This window comes from Ascaphus truei, chromosome 3 (assembly GCF_040206685.1).
Source record: "Ascaphus truei isolate aAscTru1 chromosome 3, aAscTru1.hap1, whole genome shotgun sequence".
NCBI classification, from domain to species: domain Eukaryota; kingdom Metazoa; phylum Chordata; class Amphibia; order Anura; family Ascaphidae; genus Ascaphus; species Ascaphus truei.
The window spans coordinates 78,940,563-78,961,502 of NC_134485.1; the positions used below are offsets into that span (position 1 = coordinate 78,940,563).

The 20,940-nt window shown below is 42.4% G+C and overlaps 1 protein-coding gene across 4 annotated transcripts in view; it reads right to left on the minus strand.

Moving 5' to 3' along the window:
- The window catches only part of CLUH (CLUH binding protein of NUMT mRNA), a 74,531-nt gene that overhangs the window by 14,970 nt on the left and 38,621 nt on the right, over positions 1–20,940 (minus strand). For all 4 annotated transcript variants that reach the window (XM_075594371.1, XM_075594370.1, XM_075594372.1 and 1 more), the window contains exons 6-17: positions 20,235–20,389; positions 18,402–18,527; positions 14,321–14,468; positions 13,735–13,827; positions 11,101–11,795; positions 9,030–9,202; positions 7,769–7,873; positions 5,888–5,988; positions 5,247–5,399; positions 4,267–4,329; positions 1,373–1,617; positions 515–599 (exon numbers count right to left, since the gene is read on the minus strand). In XM_075594371.1, coding sequence (XP_075450486.1) covers positions 515–599; positions 1,373–1,617; positions 4,267–4,329; positions 5,247–5,399; positions 5,888–5,988; positions 7,769–7,873; positions 9,030–9,202; positions 11,101–11,795; positions 13,735–13,827; positions 14,321–14,468; positions 18,402–18,527; positions 20,235–20,389 — 2,142 coding nt within the window. The remainder of the gene's footprint in view (positions 1–514; positions 600–1,372; positions 1,618–4,266; positions 4,330–5,246; positions 5,400–5,887; positions 5,989–7,768; positions 7,874–9,029; positions 9,203–11,100; positions 11,796–13,734; positions 13,828–14,320; positions 14,469–18,401; positions 18,528–20,234; positions 20,390–20,940) is intronic.

The window sequence follows — 20,940 nt, forward strand, 5'->3', positions numbered from 1 at the left end:
AAAAACACACGACATGTCTATCAAGTTAAATCTATGCTAAATTTACAGTATTTTGGTCCAGAGGAAAGGAAAAATAAATTCCTTCCTGATGGCAATGATAGATTTCTCTCTGGATCAACATCCTTTCCATGTTTACTTATTTGGCATATCAATGCATACCTTTCCTTTTTAAACATACTTTTTTTTTTTTAAAACCATCTATTCTGCCTCCACAGTGTTCTTTTAAAATCTCAATTTCTTCTGTTTCTTACCACAGGCAACTGTGGCAGCTGTTCAAGAATGCAATGCGGGTGCAAGGGATTCTGGGTATTTTTATGGCACATACAAACAGCCTAGCCTTTTTCAGCTATGAAAGTACACGATGGTTACACAGTTTGATCAAGTATCACGAGGTCATTAAGCAAAACAGTGCAGGCTAAGCAGTAAGATTATAAAAAGATTGGAACTTTGATGTAGGGTGTATTAGAAATCACACAATGTCTAACCATACAAACGCTCCATAGCCTTTCCTTACCTGAATTCCCACTTTGATACAAATTTCTCTGAGAAGGCTAGTTTTCTGGAAGTTGTACATCTCCACAGCCTGGTCCACATTTTCACTGGGAAAGAGAGAAAAATATTTTGTTACTTTACATTAGGGGGGAAGGGGGGAACCCATTTACTAGGCACTGCACTTATTCAGTTTGGCAACCTCACATTCATACACCTAGATCCGATCTATCCAGTTAGAAATACCCTTGACAGAGGCCCACTTCAACATGAAACCTTTTAGGTACGGATTTGCCTGACCACCCCGTCCAGATTTTAAGTAGGTTGTTAAAGATATTGTAAATATAGCAAGACACGCTTTCATACCCTGGCATGCAATAGAATTGAAAAAGTGCTAGTATAAGAGTGCGTGTGTGCCCCTGTAACTCGTGTGAAAATGACTGCTCGGCATCACGGGGTGCTACGTGACATCACGTAGTGTCCTATTGTCATGGCAACGCGGCATCAAGGCCATTTTGAAACGATTTGCAGGGGAAGACACTGGAGTGTGAGGGAGAGACGCAGGAGAATGCCGGAAGACGGCGCACCCCGCCGCCGGTAAGACTCGACAGCGGGCAAAATGCACTCGCCCCAGGCGAGTGCATTTGTCATGTCGTGTGTGTGTGTGTGTGTGTGTACACACACACACACACACACAAAGAAAATAAACAAGCATTTGTGTCGGACTGTGCTTTAAAGTCAACGTACTGGTCTGATAAATCGATTCTCCTGTACCATGCAAGTACTGATTCTTTGGTGGATTTAGCATGGACAAAAAAAATTATAGCAGAGTACAAACCGATTCCGTTCCCGAGGCACAACATTGCCGAAATGCTTCACTCACCACTCAAGAGAAAAATCAAAGTAGTTTTTTGCTTCTGAGCAAATGTTCTTCCACAGCTCCTGGGGGGTTATGCCGGCCCAGGCGGTGTTATCGGCGTTGCCGAGGTTCCGATTCTTGCGCTTCTTGTTCTTTTTCTTGGAGACCAGCTCGTCAGCGGGAAGGTGAGCGACGGAGTTGGGGAACGCGCTGAGAAAGCAGTTCAGGAAATGGCTGATGGCAGCAGATAAACCAGACAGCTCCACGCCCTGGGGGGGAGGTGAAAGTAAAAAAAAAAGTTACATCAGAACGGTGCCTTGTGTCAGAGATGGGTGTAACTAAACAAACAAAATAAGGAATTAAATAAAAAAAATAATTAAAAAAATACACAATGTAGATAGTAGTCAACATTTGCAAAGTGTTCTTAACAAGTAATACACATTCCATTAGGGTTTCAACAATGCCACCTGCCTGGAGTATGCACTCACAAGGCTACTATTACTACGTTGAGTACTGTGCTCGGCCTATATTTCATTTGCATTCTTGGGTATAGCATGCTGAATGATCTCACAAGTCCAGTTTTATTTGATTTGCAATCCTGGTTGCGACTCCTGCCCAGCTACCCGTTAGTACAAATGTTGTGAGACAAGTGTTGATTTGTTTAGGCCGCGCTTATAGTCCTTGCTACGGCGACGTCACGCTGCGGTCGCTGAAAAATCAAATGTAATTGACTTCCAGCGATCGCAACCAAGCTGCTGCGCTGCTCCAACTATAAGCGCACGCGACGGATTCAATACATTTGTTTTGACGCGTGGCCTTAGGTGGGTCCATGGCCTTAATGACTATTAGCAACATAGACAAAGTCAACGTTCAAGCTGGAACGTATTTGTGGATAGAGGTGCGAGGATAATCGTGCCTCTTACCCCTGGCAGCTATTAATGCAGCCGGTGTTGGGTAGTTTGGCTTTGTGGCTTCTGTATTACCTGGATCTCATGTACGGATAGCTACACGCTTTGGAGAAGCTCTGCTATATGCAGGAATGTATTACCCTACCCCTGTGTTCTATATACATTGCATTGTCCATTTGCAGCTTAATTAAAAAATGCTACTATTATATCAAATGAATTTAAATTTGCACGATTAAAAAAAAAAAAAAAAAAAAAATGCTGTGCAACTTTCAGTGCAGAGCCTGATAATATATTATACAAAGTGTTCACTAATAGTGGTATAAAACTATTATGTTTATTGGTGTCTTTACAAAAAAAAAACTGTGGACACCAACAAAAAGAAAGAAAGATCGTAAGAGGAGATACAAATAGTGCGCATTTATGCACTACTGGTGAGAGCACTGAAATCACCAGTCGTGCATTGCTAGACTGTTAGGCGGTGAGAGAGTGGCTTAGGGGGGAGGGGGGAAGGGCGTCTCAAGTTGTCATGGGACATGTAAGCCCATTCCTGCTCTCTCTGATCACCCCCCCTTCTTTGCAGCTTCTGCTTGTCAGCTCCTTAAGTTCAGCTGCATGTATTTGTTCCACACACACAGTGCCTGTGTGACGTATCAATATGTTGCCCTTTCTGCCTCTGAGCATGTAACCAGTGAGTTGCTACAGCAACCTCTGAGATTCTTCTCAGAATGGGCTATTCCGCCCTCCCCTCTGTCTTTGTTCACAGATAGTCTGTCCCAAAACTATTCCCTTTACCCACATTCCCCCTCAATTCCTTTTCCACTTTGGAGACCGTGCATACAGCACCTATCTCTGTTCCAACCCCATGGCAAGGCCAATTCTTTTCACCTGCCCTTAATTACGAAGCACTCTCACAACACCATTACATCCACAAGTGCCTGTATATACTGCTCCTTTCCTAATAAAGTGAAGAAAATATAACAGGACTTGATGTGCTTTGGAAAGGGGGCTGAGTTGAAGCTATCTGGGTTCATTCATACCCTAGACATGACCCTGGGTCCAGAATACAAATAAACAGCATTAGGATCTAAGCTGCCATTTTTTTTGTCTGTTCTTGTCCCTCTCTGTGTCATCCATTTTGCCGTTTGTCTGCATGAAAGCACAGCTCGGGTTGAAAGATGTTTCCGACCCAGCAATTTTGTACTGATACCAGCCCTGGACAGCCCAGCTGCAAAAGAAGGGAGGGGGCGTACAGCCTTGAGAAGTGGGATCAAGGTTAGAATCCACTTCTCACATTCAAGTGTCAGGTGGTGGGATCAGATATAGAAATCACTTCTCACATTCACCCCCCGTACAAAATACACAAACACCCAGATGCATATGTGGGGGAAAAGTTAGGAGCTTGCATAAGGATTTTTAGCTGTTTTTTTCATATTCATTTGTTTTTCATATAAATTTTATTTTATTTTCTATGACGTACAAGTCACCCCATAAAGGGGGCGTGAGCTTTAGTATTAGGGTATAAATATGCTGTGTACCATCCAAGTGTACACTGCATGCTTACTAAACTCACTCGTTATTCTGTTACATTGAACCCTAAGGCTGAGTCCATGGTAACTGCAGCCGTGCGGAGGATGCTGAGGCTGAGGGAAAGCGGGTGCTTTCCCTGGCCTTAGTTTGCGCGCCGTCCGGGGGCGTGTCGGGGGGGCGGGCCAGTGACGTCACGGAGCTGGTTCGCCCTCATTGGGCAAACCGCTCACGTGACCAGCCCTGCGCTCCCGTGAGCGGCGGAAAAAAAATAATTAAGAGCTACGCCTCCGCACGCCTGCGGAAGCGTGCGCGAGCCCCTGCTAAAGCCGCTCTCATTGCGGCTGCAGAGGCTCACTGACTAGCGTCAGCGCGCCTCAGCATGGGTCAGCGGATAAGCGCTGACCATGGACTCAGCCTAATTTGTGTTTTTTTCTCCACGCTTTCGAAGCGGCGTGACAGTGAATCCAGGACGTGCTCGCTCACCTGTAGGTATGTCTTGAAGATGTGCTTTGCAGATCGGGTAATCAGCTCGCTAATTCCAATTTTCTAAAGGAAAAAAAAATAACAAAAACATTGTCAGTTTACTCTTGGAAACTATTTCCAATAACTGCAATTCAAGATGTATTATTTTACTAGGATACCAATGGTGTCATTGCCACAAATCTCTTCTTTTTCGGTCCACCTCTACACACCAATTTCCCCCCAATGACCCAGCCAGGCGTTATGCCAAAGAAACATTGATGCAATGTAGTGTTTTGGGCACCAAAAATAGCCCGATAATAAATAGATATATATATAAAAAAAACAAGTAGGATGGATTGCTGCTTTTAAGGAGCAGTACCTTTAATAAAACAGAAATGTATTTCCACATAGGTTTGCAGGGCTGAACCGAATTTATGTCAGCTCCGGGACCCCCTGCTTCCACAGAGGATTATTACACGTAAAGGTAAAGTTTAAAGTTTCTGCATCACATGGACCCATAGGACCTTCTCAGGTATGTATCTCGGGACGCAGGGGGTCCCTGGAGCTCAAATTAATGTGGTTCAGCTTTGGAGACCCCCCGGCTTCCCACCTAATTAAAAGAATAAAAATAAAAACACCTCGAGGCACTGCTCCTTTAAAGCAGAAAACGTATCTATCCCAAGTCATTTTAGCGCAACTGGTACTTGGATCAGCTGACGGGAAAACCCGGTTCTACCCAGTTATTGCACAGTTATTACTGCTTGTACATCCCGTGCCTTTACGTCAGAGCTATTTGATTGTCACTTTAATGTGATCTATTTATATTTCTTTTGACTTAACATGTATGTCACCCAATACATATATTTTTTTCACCCCAATCCGCTTGCTCGTTTTATACATTTTCTGTGGCCCATTTTACTAAAAGCTCTGGGCGCACCAGAGCGCGATAACAAAACCCCAACTGCGAATCACGCCGTTAAATTAAATTCTGGGCTACTCACGTAGATGTGATCTAGCTGGGACAGGTCAGGGGTCTTTTTGACCACATCAATGACTTTCCCTAGGTAGCGCATGTTAATGCCTCGCTGGTGCATCGCTTCAGCCAAGGTTGCCCCGTCCATGGGGAGGACATTGTGGTCAAGACAGTCTTTGATCTGCAAGAAAATAATAATAATATCCTCAAATAAACTGTCAAGATGCAATAAGCACTCAACTCAAGCGATTACAAGATACATGTGTCATCTATTGATTTGTGAGTGTATTACTTTATTTACATTTCCTTTATAAACACACAGTCTGCACTATTGTGTGTCCTCTCTGTCGGTTACACATGGGAATTCCCCCCACTTTATCCATCTGATCCTGAGGACGTCTTCTGGGAACACTGGAAGAAGTGTCCGAGTTGGTTACCCCATATAACCGCACTGCCTTTATCATCATCATCATCAAAATTGTGAGTGAAATACTTACTAAGTCTCATCCTTTGATCTTCCAGTCACAACATATGTCACTATATATTTTATTCTTTTTTCCCCACAAAATCTGGATGTATTTGCGCTCCTGATCCTCCTGCCCTTGTGAATAGCACCAGAAAGACATACATAAAATGCGGCACAAAGATGAGGTTTGGCTCATTCCTTACCAAACATGGTATCTGACAGGACAACACAAAGGCAGCTGCATCCTTTAACAACTGTTTCTGACTGTGCACTTCTATCAGCAGCGAGTCCGGGAAACGCACTCCTACAGGCAAAGCAGAAAAAAAGATTGGAGACGTTGAAATGGTAGCTGCGGGTAAGATAATAGAGCGGTTTTGGGATGTGATATTAGAGCAGATTTTTAATATTACCAAGATTAGAATCCCAAAAGGCTCGAGTATTATACTGCTAAACAGAGAAGGGGTCAAGGGGCACAGAATTAGGACATCCCTATTAATACACATGCTAAATGCAGCAAGATGTGCCATCGCTGCCAACTGGAAAAAGATGGAGACGCCCACTATGGGACAGTGGGAGTCGAGAGTATGGGAGGTCATGAAAATGGAACAACTATCAAAGATAACCAATGAGAATAGGTTACTATTTGAACGCCTTTGGCTGCCATGGTCAGAGTTTACTGCTAATAGAACACTGTGAGAGGATCTGAAAGTGGGCACATTTGCCATAGTGAGAATAATAATAATAAAAAAGATAATCTGGACTACTATTTATGGGATTGACTTGTTTCTATTTTCTTTTGTTTAATTACAAGAATTTTTTATTTATGTAATTTTTTTTGATCGTTTGTTGTGTGTTTTTATTATTAATGCTGTCAGTTAATGTGTTACTGTATATCCGATACTCTATTGTATAACGCACTTTATATGCTATTATACAAGAAGTCTGAGTATTGTTGACTGTAGACAGCAGGGTGAATAAGTGTAAAAACTCTGATATATGTCTTTGTTTGATCTTTTTCTGTTTTTATACCATCCCAACACCTACATTCAATATACACATTAAGGTCTCCAAAACGCCACTAATCCAATCTCATTGCCTTGGAGTCTTCAATTCCTCCCTTTTCTTCATCTCACACATGCAGCAACTCACCAAATCATGCTGCTTCCACCACAGCAATATTTCCCGAACCTTAGGCTGCGCTTAAAGTGCCGGCGACAGCGCGTCAAAACAAATGCATTGCCGCCGTTGTGTGCGCTTATAGTAAGCGCGGCACGATGGATTGACGGCTTGGCCGCGATCGCTGGAAGTCATCTCTATTTGATTTTTCCAGTGACCGCAGCCTGACGTCGCCGGCACTATAAGCGCGGCCTTATTCCAGAGTCTACCAAAAGCCTCCTCCAATCTAATGTAAGATTCTGATCCTCACATACAATGATTTCTACAATGCAGCAGCTCAAAACATCGCAGTACTCAAAATACTCCCCCACAAGCACTGATCGCTCTGACCATGATCTCACCTACTCCCACTCATGCTTCCAAGACCTCTTCCAGGCTGCATCACACCTATGGCATTCCTTCTATTCCTGCTATGAGCATCCCAACTGCTTGCTTTATAGCAAGCAGCTTTAAGGAACATATCAACCTTCATCTCCCCAGGTACCAGACCGTGTTTCCACTCTCCCTTCCTAGATTGGGAACTTCTTGGTGCAAGGGCCCTACGTACCCACTGCACTAGTGTGTCTAAATGCTGATATTTTACGGTTACCGTCTATCTTGATCCCATTGTGCTGCCTTTCAGGAAGTTGTCGCATTACAAATAAATTAAAATACAATATTCATTTAAGCGGGCGGGCCAGTTCAAATGCCAGTACCAGCTGTTTTTGACATTGGGCAAGTCCCTTCATCTCTGTGCCTCAGACACCAAAGTAGAGAGTAAGCGGTTTGTCAGGAGCATGTCATGCCTGCGACACTGTGTACTGTACAGCACAGAATCGAAGAAAATGTGTCATTCTTATATTCCTGTTGCCGTTCATAGCGTGATGCGGTCATACAGTAGATTTAGAGTGAGCTGAACCTTGCTGTACCTGGTGAGAAGATGTCTGGGTTGAAGAGAATGTCGAAGGAGGTGTCACTGATGGACCCCACGGCCCTGCACGCATTCCGAATCACCTCTCTGCTTTTGGAATCCACTGAAAGGGAGCACACAGAGGAAAGGGTCAACATTACTGCCACTCTCTGTGCTGCCAGAACATGTGTGACATTGTAACAAACATATTAACCCATTCTCAGAAAACTAGAGCATCCACAAGCCCCAAATGCCAATATGTTGGGGTGTCTGTCACTGTAGCCTCCCAGCCCACAGACAAACTACAATGTCCTTGCTAACAGTTTGCTTTTGCTGCACTGAGGGTTTACAAATCACAAGTGTACAGTAGCAAACTGTTTTTCCGTGAGACTGTCTTAAAAAATAAATGTTCTAGTTGTGTAGTTTTTTTCCTTCTAACATGAAAATATGACCCATGCTGAGCAGTGTTGTATGAATCCTTACACTGATCAGAGTTTTTCTAACCGCCTGCTTATCTCTGTCTGTCTTAAAGGCTGGTCTTTCATAAGATTGAAATAATGACATCCCTCATAAGTCATTTCTATGAGAATTAAACAAATCCTCCCAAAGTACTAAAGTCACACTGGACAATGCAACAATAAAAACTGTCACAAGATATCGGTCACAACAATGAAGAATGTTTTTGTACTGTACATGCTCAAGTGTCTCTTACAAAACATTCCAGGGCTTGTGTACCAACTTTTACAGCATACGTTAGCACGGGCGCTGCAGACAATATCCCAAACACACCCACTTAAATATTTAGGAATTACACAGATAAAAGGGCATCATTTATATATATTCCAAACATAAAGGAGTTTTCTTGACGAGAAACTATTCGTAGAACACCATAAATTAAAAGCACAAAAGGAAAACTTCAAAGCTCACATTTTAACACGCGGCATTTTGAGCCGATTAAACAACCGTGGAAGTCCCACAAAATCGGCGAGACTATAGACCATATATTTCACCATACTTCATTTCAATGTGTCTATACATTCCCATCTATTTGTATGTATGCATGTCTATATTTAGATAGCGCCATTAATATACATAGCGCTTCACAGCAGTAATACACACGACAATCATATAAATAATACAAACAACACATAATGGGAAGAAGCGCTTCAGACATAAAAGTAACATTTAGGAAAAGGAATCCCTGCTCCGAAGAGCTTACAATCTAATTGTTAGGTAGGAAGAACGTACAGGGGCAGTAGCAGGGCAGAACACTTGAATACCTGTTTCGTTATAGGCCATGGTCTCTTCCAGCTCTTTCGCCTGAGATTGTCCCTCAACATTGTCCTCCGCGGTATCTTCAGACGGGCTCTTTTCCAGCGCTTTAGTGTCCTCGCGTTTGGAGGCCTTCTGCTGCATCAGCTGCATGGCAGCTAACTTCATGAATAGGAGGTATCTGAGAGAAGGGGGCATGGTATGTTATGTCAATCCAATGACAGCCGGGCTGTATTAAGCCCATATAAAAGCTGGGGTGTGGACCCCAATGCAATTTGGTTTCTATTTCTGCCAGTGAAGAAGTTAAAGCGTACGAATGAAACAGAACATACGTGCTTTATAGCAGTACAGTAAATAGCAAAGAACTACAGATCGTGTTTGCCAAAAGCTAAAATAGCAGCTACCATGAAAGCCCCAACCTTTGTGTCCTTAATCGTAAGACAAAAGCTTTTCTCAAACCAATAATAGGCAAAAACACACTGGTTGGTAGGTTTGCAGTGTCATCTAAACTGGGGAATAAGGCAACATCAGCAAAGCCAAGAACATTAGGAAGCAATAACCTGGCCTGCAAAAATAAATAAATAAATAAATAAATAAATACTCTTTAGCATAGGGAGGCTGAAGTCTCGTGACTGTACAAAGGTTATTGTCAACTACTAGTATTAGTTAACTCAATTATTAACTGGAAATAAAGTAACGCTGACAAACAACAAATGGGACACCAGCACTTCCAGCTAATGTTAGTAAAATGTATATAAGGTGAACGGTGCAGTAGGGATAAGGACAAAACAGACAAAAAAATACTGGCAAGCACTAGTCCCAGAAGGGCCAGTGGTCCAGTAGAAACCCCCTACATAACAGCACACAATGACACGAAAGTCAATAATATGTATTGTAATGACTAGAAAAAGCACGGAACGCAGATCGTCCTCAAGTGAAAAAAATAATACGATGTCTCTATTGGTAAAAACACTTAGTAGTAGTATAATGATAAAAAAATATAGGGTTCTACTGGACCACTGGCCCTTCTGGGACTAGTGCTTGCCAGTATTTTTGTGCCAGTTAATAATTGTATTCATATTAAAAAAAAAAAAAAAAAAAAAATTTACAGAATTATTTAACCTGCATTAAATAAACAGAAGTTGTGACGCGCAGCCTTTTTGCACGATGCAACGCATGAGGCACGCCACCATCCGTTTTTAAATATTTAAATGAATTTACTTAGTCAATAAAGCAGGTTGAAATACCAAAATGAAATGCCTAGTTACAACTACATTTTCACTGTGCAACTGCATTTAGAATTACTGTATTATTGTGACTGTGCTCATAAAAAGGAACCGTCAATTCCACATTTTCTGTTACTGGATTTATACAGCAAAATATCCCCTTAAAAATAAACCCCAAAATCCGACTAGGATTTATTTTTTTTACTATGGGAACTAGTCAGGTTAGTCTGGCGCATCCTGATTGAGAAACACTGAGCTAGGCAAAGGATTCTGGGGACATCCAGTTCAAGTCCATTCTGTGGTACCCTGGGCAGAGGTTTTTATGGAAGGTCTGCAAGTGCTACAGTATCTCCTTCACTGCTTCATGCTTATGGATCCATGAGTCTGAGAGACCTAAAAACCACAAAAGTTTTGGAGGACTACGCTCTCCGTCCGGTACAATTATTACCGGATTTTTTTGTGGGAAGATCTTTAGCATTGTCGTATAACCCCCATATACCGCAAGTATTGACAACTACGATGCTCGGTCGTTGGCACTCGTATAAAGCAGAGACTGTCACAGGATCAATTCTTATTATACATCCATTATCTACTGTATTGTTATACATTGGTACACTATCTATCTATCTATTGGTACACTAGCTGTAATTCAACTGTAAAGTCACCATGCACCGAAATAAATACAATCTTAGACTTTCTCCACCTGACGAAAAACCCTGCGAGGTCTGAAAGCTCCTACACTCAATTATCTCTCGGTTCAATTAAAGGTCTACTATTTTCTATTTTTAAATTCCTTTTCAATTTTCATACGCCTGCATTTAGGAAGTGATGAAAGAATTTTCTAAAACTTTACCTGTGTTCCACAAAGGCGTCCACGAGCTCCTGACGAAGGCAGCACAGCTTGTGCCGGTGTTCCTTGGGAAAGCCCATTTTCTGGCACTCCTCTGGCATCTCCTCGCCTTCAATGGGCAAAAAGTTCATGTCCGGGGGGAAGGTGCGCAACAGATCTAGGATGTAATGGCGCCCATCGTTGCCAATGATGCCCTTGCACTCCACCGAAGAGCACAGCTCCACCTCCTCATCCTTCTCGTTCAGGACCTTGTGTTTCTGGATCTTGAGGGGCCGGCTTGTCTTCTCCAACAGCTCCAGGTATTTGGGGTGGGAGACGACTGTCTTGCCAAAGTCAATGGACCCGTAAATGACGCTCTGCTCTTGTTCCCGTTCCAAGATTCCAGGGATGATGGACTGTGCAGTGACTCGGTAACCCCGGTAATCCACCACCACCGTCCCCAGTGTGTACAGCCCATCCACATCTACTGCATTGTATGTCCGTACTCCATTTAGGTCGTTTGTGGGGGATATGTAGGCAGCACTGTCCCCACCAAAATCCTTGTAGTGATCCCGGACATCGAAACCCAAGCTAAAGAAAATGTTGTTCCAGATAAACATTTGCATCTTTGTCTCCTCACTGGGGTTGATGGCCATGACATTGCCATCAATGACAGCCATAGCACCTCTTGTAGCAGCTGCTGTAAAGTCACTGTGAACCTGCGATGGAAAGTGCATAGAATTCAAGTACTCAAGTATTGGAGGTGACAGTCCATTAATGTCATGGCATCTTAACACAGTGCAATGCAACTTACAGTACAAGAAGTAGTTCAGTGCTGCTCAGAAATCTGGGATATATTTTTATATAGGGAGATGTGCCTCTTACTTACCACTGCAGCTAATGTTTTAAAAACCTGGGAGAAGGAGTGGCTCCGTGAGTAAAGACACTGACTGACACCGAGATTGCTGCAGGGGAGCCTGGTTCAATTCCTGGTGTCGGCTCCTTGTGACCTTGGGCAAGTCACTTTATCTCCCTGTGCCTCAGGCACCAAATACATAGATTGTAAGCTCTACGGGGCAGGGACCTGTGGCTGCAAAATGTCTCTGTAAAGCGCTGCGTACAATTAGCAGCGCTATACAAGAACATGCTATTATTATTATCACAAAGCTACGGTACCATGGTCAATCATTCGTTGGCTACTCATTTTACACTGACAAGTAAAGTGTTGACTGATGGTGCCATGAACACCAGCCCACAAAGAGAAGGACACTCAGAGGACTCAAGCTTCATATGAGAAAGATATGATACGCTTTTAAAATATACGGTATCATTTTTATCAAGTGATTTGCATCTTAATTCAAATCTATGTGTCGTCCCCAATGCTTAATGGTAGACACAACTAGAAGGATGAATTAACAAATAGGAAGCCAAATTCACACAAATTAAATGCATGATACATTTAAACAAACGCTTTGATCACCTTCCACTCAATATCATCCTCTAACTATTTAAAAATGTTTAGCTGGCAGCATTTGTTTTTCCTATTCTGTCTTTGTTACTCAACAAATTACTAGTACACAGGACACCTCCAAATGGATATTCTTTAAAAAAAAAAAAATATTAGGGAAATACAGAGTAAAATGTAAAGTTTCTTCATGGTGTGTAAACCTATTAAAACTATATACTTCCCTCTATTCTCTGGTTAAATAAAAAATAAAATAAAAACTGCTTCCTAAATAAAAGGATACTTTTAATGCAGCCTACAAATATCATCACAACCTTCAACACTAGTACAAATCAACGAGTCCAACACAACCACTGGTACTCTTGCCCGCTCTAATAGAAACCGGAGCAAGGTCCGAAGTTTAATCTGAGGACTAAACACCAGAGACCTACATGCGTGTGTGTAAATGAGATCTGCAATCAAGTGTCATTAAAAAAAAAAAAACAATTTTAAAAATACATAAATAAAAAAAAATAACTATTCTAGCTCGTAGCAGAGCGAGCTCTCTCGTAGCAGAGCGAGCTCTCTCGTAGCAGAGCGAGCTCTCTCGTAGCATCTCTCGTAGCAGAGCGAGCTCTCTCGTAGCAGAGCGAGCTTTACTTATAACTTGACAGAGTCTACAGTTCTCCAGAACTATTAGTCTAACCCAGGGGTGCGCAAACTTTTGAAGCTGTGCCATCCTGCCTGCTCCCTTCACTGCTCACACCCTCCTTACCTCTTAGGTGTGCTATAGTGCCGGCAATGTCGCCGAAAACAAATGCATTGTCGCCGCCGTGTGCGCTTATAGTAAGCGCGGCGGCGACAAAGCGACGGGATTTTTTGAAGCAGGGAATATTTGATTTTTCAGGGCTGTCACCTCATGTGACAGCCCCTAAACCAATCGATGGCCTGGTCGCTCGCGACGCCGCCGCAAAGCGAAATACAACTTTTGCTAGCGGTGACGGCGTCCCTGGCACTATACGCGCTGCCTTAGGTTGGCGACGCGTCACACCAGCCATCCGAACCTCGGTAAATTCAGTTGCAGAGGCCTCACGCGATCCCCCAGCATTTCATTTCAATACCTTGGAGAATAGTGCGGGACCTCTACAACCTCCCCCCCCATTCCCCTGGAAAAATCCCGTTCCCGCACCCCTGGCCTAAGCCACATGCATTACCTTGAAAATGGCTCTCTCGCGCAGAAGTCTTTCTGGCAAGTTTTTGCGAGACAGTTCCCTTGTGGTCTGCAGCTCTTCATTCCAGTCTCTGGTCTGAAAAACAGGACAACTACATTGAGCAGACGTGTAAGCATTTTCTTATACTCGAGGAGTCCCGGGTGTAGTGGCACGGTCACCGTCTTCGTAGCGGTTTAATCCCAACACCAGCTTCTTGGGACGGGTCACCTCTTCCCTGTGCTTCCGGCCCCACACGTGTTGGGGAAAAATAAAAACTACAGACACGCACTACACCCGTGGCATGTGCCTGAAAAGCTCAGTGTTTGGAGGGGTGTGTATACTGCAGGATTACATCTAATTTGTTACATTTCAGTGATGCCAGAAAGGAACACTAAGAGGGGCTTTATGGTCTTCTGCTTCTTTCATTACGGGGGATTGCAGGATTAACATATTTGGATTTTTTTTTATGGAAGGGGGAAAAAAAAAAAAGGATTAAACCAGTCAGAGCCTGCACGTAAAATGTTCTGGTGTATCTCCCCGACACGTTCCTCTGGGATTCCCACCTTTCGTTTACGCGTTATCCTGTTACCTGTCCAGGGATGTGCTCTTCATAGCCCAGGCGGGACGTGTAAGCGTCTTCAGCTCTAACACAGTCCATAGCATGTTCAACTTGGGGCGCGGTCCAGCTATATAGCTGGAATGGTGTAGCAATCCGCTCAAAGGGATGTCTCTGAACCCTACACAAAGACATACAACACAATCAGAACTGACTGCTACAGTACTCGGCGTGCTAAAGAAAAATGTACAGAATAAGTATTACAGGCATACCCCGGTTTAAGGACACTCACTTTAAGGACACTCGCGAGTAAGTACATCTCGCTCGATAGGCAAACGGCAGCTCACGCATGCGCCAGTCAGCACGTCCTGAACAGCAATACCGGCTCCCTACCTGTACCGAAGCTGTGCGCAAGCGGGGAGACTATAGAGCCTGTTACACATGCGTTATTTACATCAGTTCTGCACGTATATGACGATTGCAGTACAGTACGTGCATCGATAAGTGGGGAAAAGGTAGTGCTTCACTTTAAGTACATTTTCGCTTTACATACATGCTCCGGTCCCATTGCGTACGTTAATGCGGAGTATGCCTGTAATAATAATCTGGGGATACAATCTGTTATTTTATCTTCACACTGAAGGAGCAGATCAGTGGTATAAACAGAGAGTCCGAACCAGGCTCTCCTTGTGACCACGGGCAGGACCCTTGATCTTACTGTGCAAATTAAAGTGTAAGCTCTTTGGGACAAAGGCCGATTATACCAGCAACATTTTGTTTACAGCCCTGCATACATCGTCTTCTCACAGAGGCATACAAAATTGGTACCGTGACCTCATTCCGCATATGAAGTTATGTCTGAATGGGCCATGGGTTGATATTGCCAGACAAAGTTGGTTAGGTTTGTGGGAGACAATAATATTAGCCTTTATTAAATTCTGAATTATTATTTTTGCTTTTTCAGTCTCTCAAATAAAATCTGACCATATATAGCAAAATATACGATTACGTGCAGTTTATTGCCATTTCCTGGTAAAAAATTTGGTGTGTAGCCCCATCTTTAGCCAACTGTTTTACATTGTACATCGAGACATGTAAAACACAGAACTGTTCAATTCTGATTCAAATAGGTCACAGAAAAAGACACACGGGATTTATTTTATCAGTGGAAAAAAGAATATGCTGGGGGAAAAAGAAAAAAAAACCCCATAGCCACTTTGACCTTGTAGGGGGTATAATAATGATCTGCCAAATGCTGCCCTATCACAGACCTAAGGAGACAGTATCATGGGTTTTAAGCATTGGAACTTGTCCATCAATTTGTGTCCTGCGGAGTTTCAGCAGATTAACTCCCTTGCAAAGCAGGCACACGATTTTACCCTCGTCCTCCTAAAGAATGTGATGCAAATGATATAGAAGCCAGGCAGCGAGCACAAGACCGGTTCTGAGTCTTCACTTAGAGGCAAATGCAGCACACACAGAGTTGCTCTTAGTAACATTTCCATGTTCTTTTGATTATAAAATGGGAAAGTTAAATTCCGGGCAAAATGTTTCCTGCACAGCTCAAAGGAAGATGCCGAGAAGCGCCATTTGTAGACCAGAAATAAAGGCAGACATTCATTGGCAAAATGTGTGCAGTATATAAATAGACGTGTATGAAATTATATATATATATACACACACACACACACTTTTTTATTTTTTATATTTGAGTGACACCTAAAGTCATAATTGGCATACTGCACAGGGGGGAGGGATATGTTTCATCCACATCCACAGATAACATTCCAGGCTGTTTTAAAGTAAAATCTTTCTTGCTTTATCCATTGTAGCATCGCCCGAAGAAGAGATCAGTGTATCTCGAAAACTCACACAAATAAAAGCATTTTGTTAGCCGTGTGTGTGTGTGTGTATATATCGATCTATCTCTTTATATATAGCGATATACAGTGGTGTGAAAAAGAAAGTACACCCTCTTTGAATTCTAGGGTTTTACGTATCAGGACATAACAATAATCATCTGTTCCTTAGCAGGTCTAAAAATTAGGTAAATACAACCTCAGATGAACAACAGATGACATATTATACCGTGCCATGATTTATTTAACAAAAATAAAGCCAAAGTGGAGAAGCCATGTGTGAAAAACTAAGTACACCCTTACTGCTTCCATAGGAATTAAGATGCTAAGTAGCAGACAGGTGCTGCTAATCAAATGCCCTTGATTAATTGATCACCAGCAAGTGGGACCCCCTCTATAAAAGCCGACGTTTTAGCAGTTTTCTGGTCTGGAGCATTCAGGTGTGTGTTAACACAATGCCAAGGAGGAAAGACATCAGCAATGATCTTAGAGAAACAATTGTTGCTGCCCATCAATCTGGGAAGGGTTAGAAGGCCATTTCCAAACAATTTAAAGTCCATCATTCTACAGTGAGAAAGATTATTCAAAAGTGGAAAACATTCAAGACAGTTGCCAATCTTCCCAGGAGTGGACGTCCCAGCAAATTCATCCCAAGGTCAGACCGTGCAATGCTCAGAGAATTTGCAAAAACCCCAAGAGTTACATCTCAGTCTCTACAGGCCTCAATTAGCATGTTAAAGTTTATGATAATACAATTAGAAAAAGACTGAACAAGTGTGGTTTGTTTGGAAGGGTTGCCAGGAGAAAGCCTCTTCTCTCTAAAAAGAAGATGGCAGCATGGGTTAGGTGTGCAAAGTTGCATCTGAACAAACCACAAGACTTCTGGAACAATGTCCTTTGGACAGACGAGACCAAAGTGGAGATGTTTGGCCATAATGCACAGCGCCACGTTTGGCGAAAACCAAACACAGCATATCAGTACAAACACCTCATATCAACTGTCAAGCACGGTGGTGGAGGGGTGATGATTTGGGCTTGTTTTGCAGCCACAGGACCTGGGAACCTTGCAGTCATTCAGTCGACCATGAACTCCTCTGTATACCAAAGTATTCTAGAGGTAAATGTGAGTTCATCTGTCCGGCAGCTAAAGCTTGGCCGAAAATGGGTCATGCAACAGGACAATGATCCCAAGCACACCAGCAAATCTACAACAGAATGGCTGAAAAAGAAAAGAATCAAGGTGTTGCAATGGCCCAGTCAAAGTCCAGACCTCAACCCAATTGAAATGCTGTGGCTGGAACTTAAGAGAGCTGTGCATAAACAAATGCCCACAAACCTCAATGATCTGAAGCAACGTTGTAAAGAAGAGTGGGCCAAAATTCCTCCACAACGATGTGAGAGACTGATAAAATCATACAGAAAATGATTACGTCGAGTTATTGCTGCTATAGGTGGTTCTACAAGCTATTGAATCATAAGGTATAATTAGTTTTTCACACATGGCCTCTCCATTTTGGCTTTATTTTTGTTAAATAAATCATGGCACTGTGTAATATGTCATGTGGTCTCATTTTAAGACCTGCTACGGGACAGATGATTGTTATGTCCTGATATGTAAAACCATAGAATTTAAAGAGGGTGTACTTTGTCACACAGACACACACCATTTGACTAAGCTTGCATCTTTGTGCTTACTTTTCTGTTTATTGCCTGTACCTCTGTACTGTATGTGTTATACCCCATCATTTAAACTTTTTGCCAAAAACCTATGTTTTCACAGTAGAAGCAATCTATAAAAATAAAGAATACATTGAAAAATGATTGTGCATTTGATAGCAACATATGTGAAAAGGCACAAACAGTGAGAGCAAGAGAGGAAAAAATTTCAGATAAGGAGCAAAAAAGTAGAACAAAAGACAAAGATTGAAGTCCCCTTGGGGGGAAAATGTGCAGCGCTGTTCCAGATTTTAAGGCATTTTTTTTTTTAAACTGACCAAGAGGAATGTGTTTTGGACTACATTTTAGAGATATTTATATAAGAGTGTTTCATTAAAAATAATGTCTGCATTTCATCACTCAAGCGCTAGAGATCACAAAGTCCACTGTGAATCCAGGTCAGCAACAGAGTGCGTACGTGAGGTTGTATTTGCCTGGAGTTGAAGGCCCAGCAGTCAGACATCCGTCCTGCACCGGTAATTAAGCTACACACAGCGCCCCGAGATACACTGCGTCAGCTGAACACACAGCCGTTTTACCTTTTCTTCTGGAGGGCAGCAAAATTCTTCTTGAACAAAGGGCTGACCTGATTCAGCAATTCCACCAGGGAGTGGCTGAGGAAGCTGGGGTTGGCTGGTTTGGGAGTAAAGTTGTATGCGGTAGATCTGCAAAAGTAACATGGCCCACGATGGTCAGGTTATTCCAGCACATAAACTATGTCGATCTCAGCACATAAACTATTTGATTATTTTGTCAAGTGAAATCCAAAACAGATTAAAAGTCTACATCATGGGTGGTCAACTCCAGTCCTCTGGGACTACAAACAGATCAGGTTTCAAGGATATCCCTGCTTCAGCACAGGTGGTCTGTGCAACAGCCACCTGCACTGAAGCAGGGAGATTCTGAAAACCCGACCTGTTGGTGGCCCTTGAGAACTGAAGTTGGCCACCCCTGGTGTACACCACTCTTTACCGGTAGAAGGACAGGGTTCTCCTTCACATAAACACACTGAAGCGAGTTGCTGGAGCAGGTTAAAGCCAGCAATCGATCAAACCCACTTCCCAAGTAGAAACGGTTTTAAAGCAAAACAGAGGTAAATGTAAATCACATTTTCGTTTGCCCTCCTCGTAATGCATCTTTAAAAAGAGGAACCTGAAATTGTGGAAAAGATTGTGTTGTGAACTATGCTTAGAAAGGTTAACGTTTCAGGCCCTCATACAAGTTTCCCAACATCAGCTTCTAAGTTCACGGACAAAGTTTGTTAGGTTTGTGGGAGACACTAATATTAGCCTATAGTAAATTCAGGATTATTTTTTTGCTTTTTTAGTCTCTCTCAAATAAAATCTGACCATATGAAATAGCAAAATATACGATTACGTTTTTTATTTTAAAGCAAGACTAGCTGTAAATGTACGAGCTTTATGCTCCATAGGGATAACGTATAAATGCTGTAATCTGTTTCCTAAAAGATCCTAAACAGAAGGATATGTATCAAACTCAAAAATAACTGTTATAGAATAATATATGGGCACCACTCCATTAAAAAAACATTATGGAACTAGAGAAATTGCAGAGAAGAGCCACCAAATTAATAAAGGGGATGGATAGGGGGTATGGATAATCCAACTTATGAGGAGGGGCTAGCTAAATTAGATTTGTTTACATTAGAAAAGAGGCATCTAGGAGGGGATATGAAAACTACATACAAATATGTTCGGGTCAATACAAGGAGCTTTCAAAAGAATTATACATCCCACGGGCAGTACAAAGGATACAGGGTCATCCCTTAAGGTTGGAGGAAAGGAGATTTCACCAGCAACAAAGGAAAGAGCTCTTTACAGTAAGGGCAGTTAAAATGTGGAATTCATTACCCATGGAGACAGTAGCAGATACAATATAGATCTTTATAAAAAAAAATTTAAATAAAAAAAAGATTGGACATCTTAGAAAGGAAAGGTATACAGGGATATACCTAATAAGTAAACATGGGAAGGATGTTGATCCAGGGAGAAATCTAATTGGCATTAGGAATGTAATTTGTCCCCTTACGAGACATCACTGGTAATGTTTCACTGGGGTTTTTGTTTGCCTCCTTCTGGATCAAAATACTATAAATACAATTGTATGCAAACTATCTGTCGTCTAAATTTAGCATAGGTTGAACTTAATGGACAAAGATATTTGTTGACAAAAGACCTCTCTATATAATGGGATGTTTTAGGTCTACTATTGCTTATCTGCTGTCAATTAAATTGTTACCATGTTAAACATTTACTTTTCTGGGGGTTTTTTTTGGAACAGGACTGCACAGTGTGCTACAGAAGATTATACCACCTCTGTTTGTCAGTTTGTGTAGAAGACAAGAGACTCACTGGTTGAGGTAGAATCCTCTGGTGGACGCGGTGATGCTGACATGCCTGTCCTCCATGGTTATCACATAGAGGTACATCAGGTCTCCGTGCATCTTTCTGTTGCCAGGAGGAGGGTTCCAGCCACTCATGGTGAGGACTTTCAGACACTGCAACGGCTGCAATGAAACAGCTTACCAATCACAAACAGTAATCAATGACACACAATCCTACCCAGAAGGTTAAGGAATTACCAGGTGAAAAAAAGGTGGACATTTCCTGAAGGTATTTTCTTTCTCCGAATCAATCTATCACTACACAGATATGAGGAGTTTGGCTCCTCCCGGAGATTTTAGGACAAAGCTGATCGGCAGAGGTATATATTCTCGTTTGGTCAGTTGGACATTTGGTCAGTTGCTTCTGCTAACTGAGCCTGAGAGACTTGAAGGGACAATTTTCTTCTTTCCCCATTACCTCAAAGGGGAAGTATTAAAACAGGCAAACAGGCTGTTGGGGGGATTGTGTGGAGAACCTGGGTGAGAAAGTCAAGACTTCCTTAATTGTCCCATTTCATTTTCCACGCTGTCAATGCTAGGATCACTGGAATCGAGTGAAGGACTGGGCCCTGTAAAAGCAAGGTCATATACCACTCGAGGTCTCCATGGTTTGTCGACTGACATCGCCATGTCAATGCCTCTGGAAATGAGGTTCTTGTTGGCCAACATGGAGC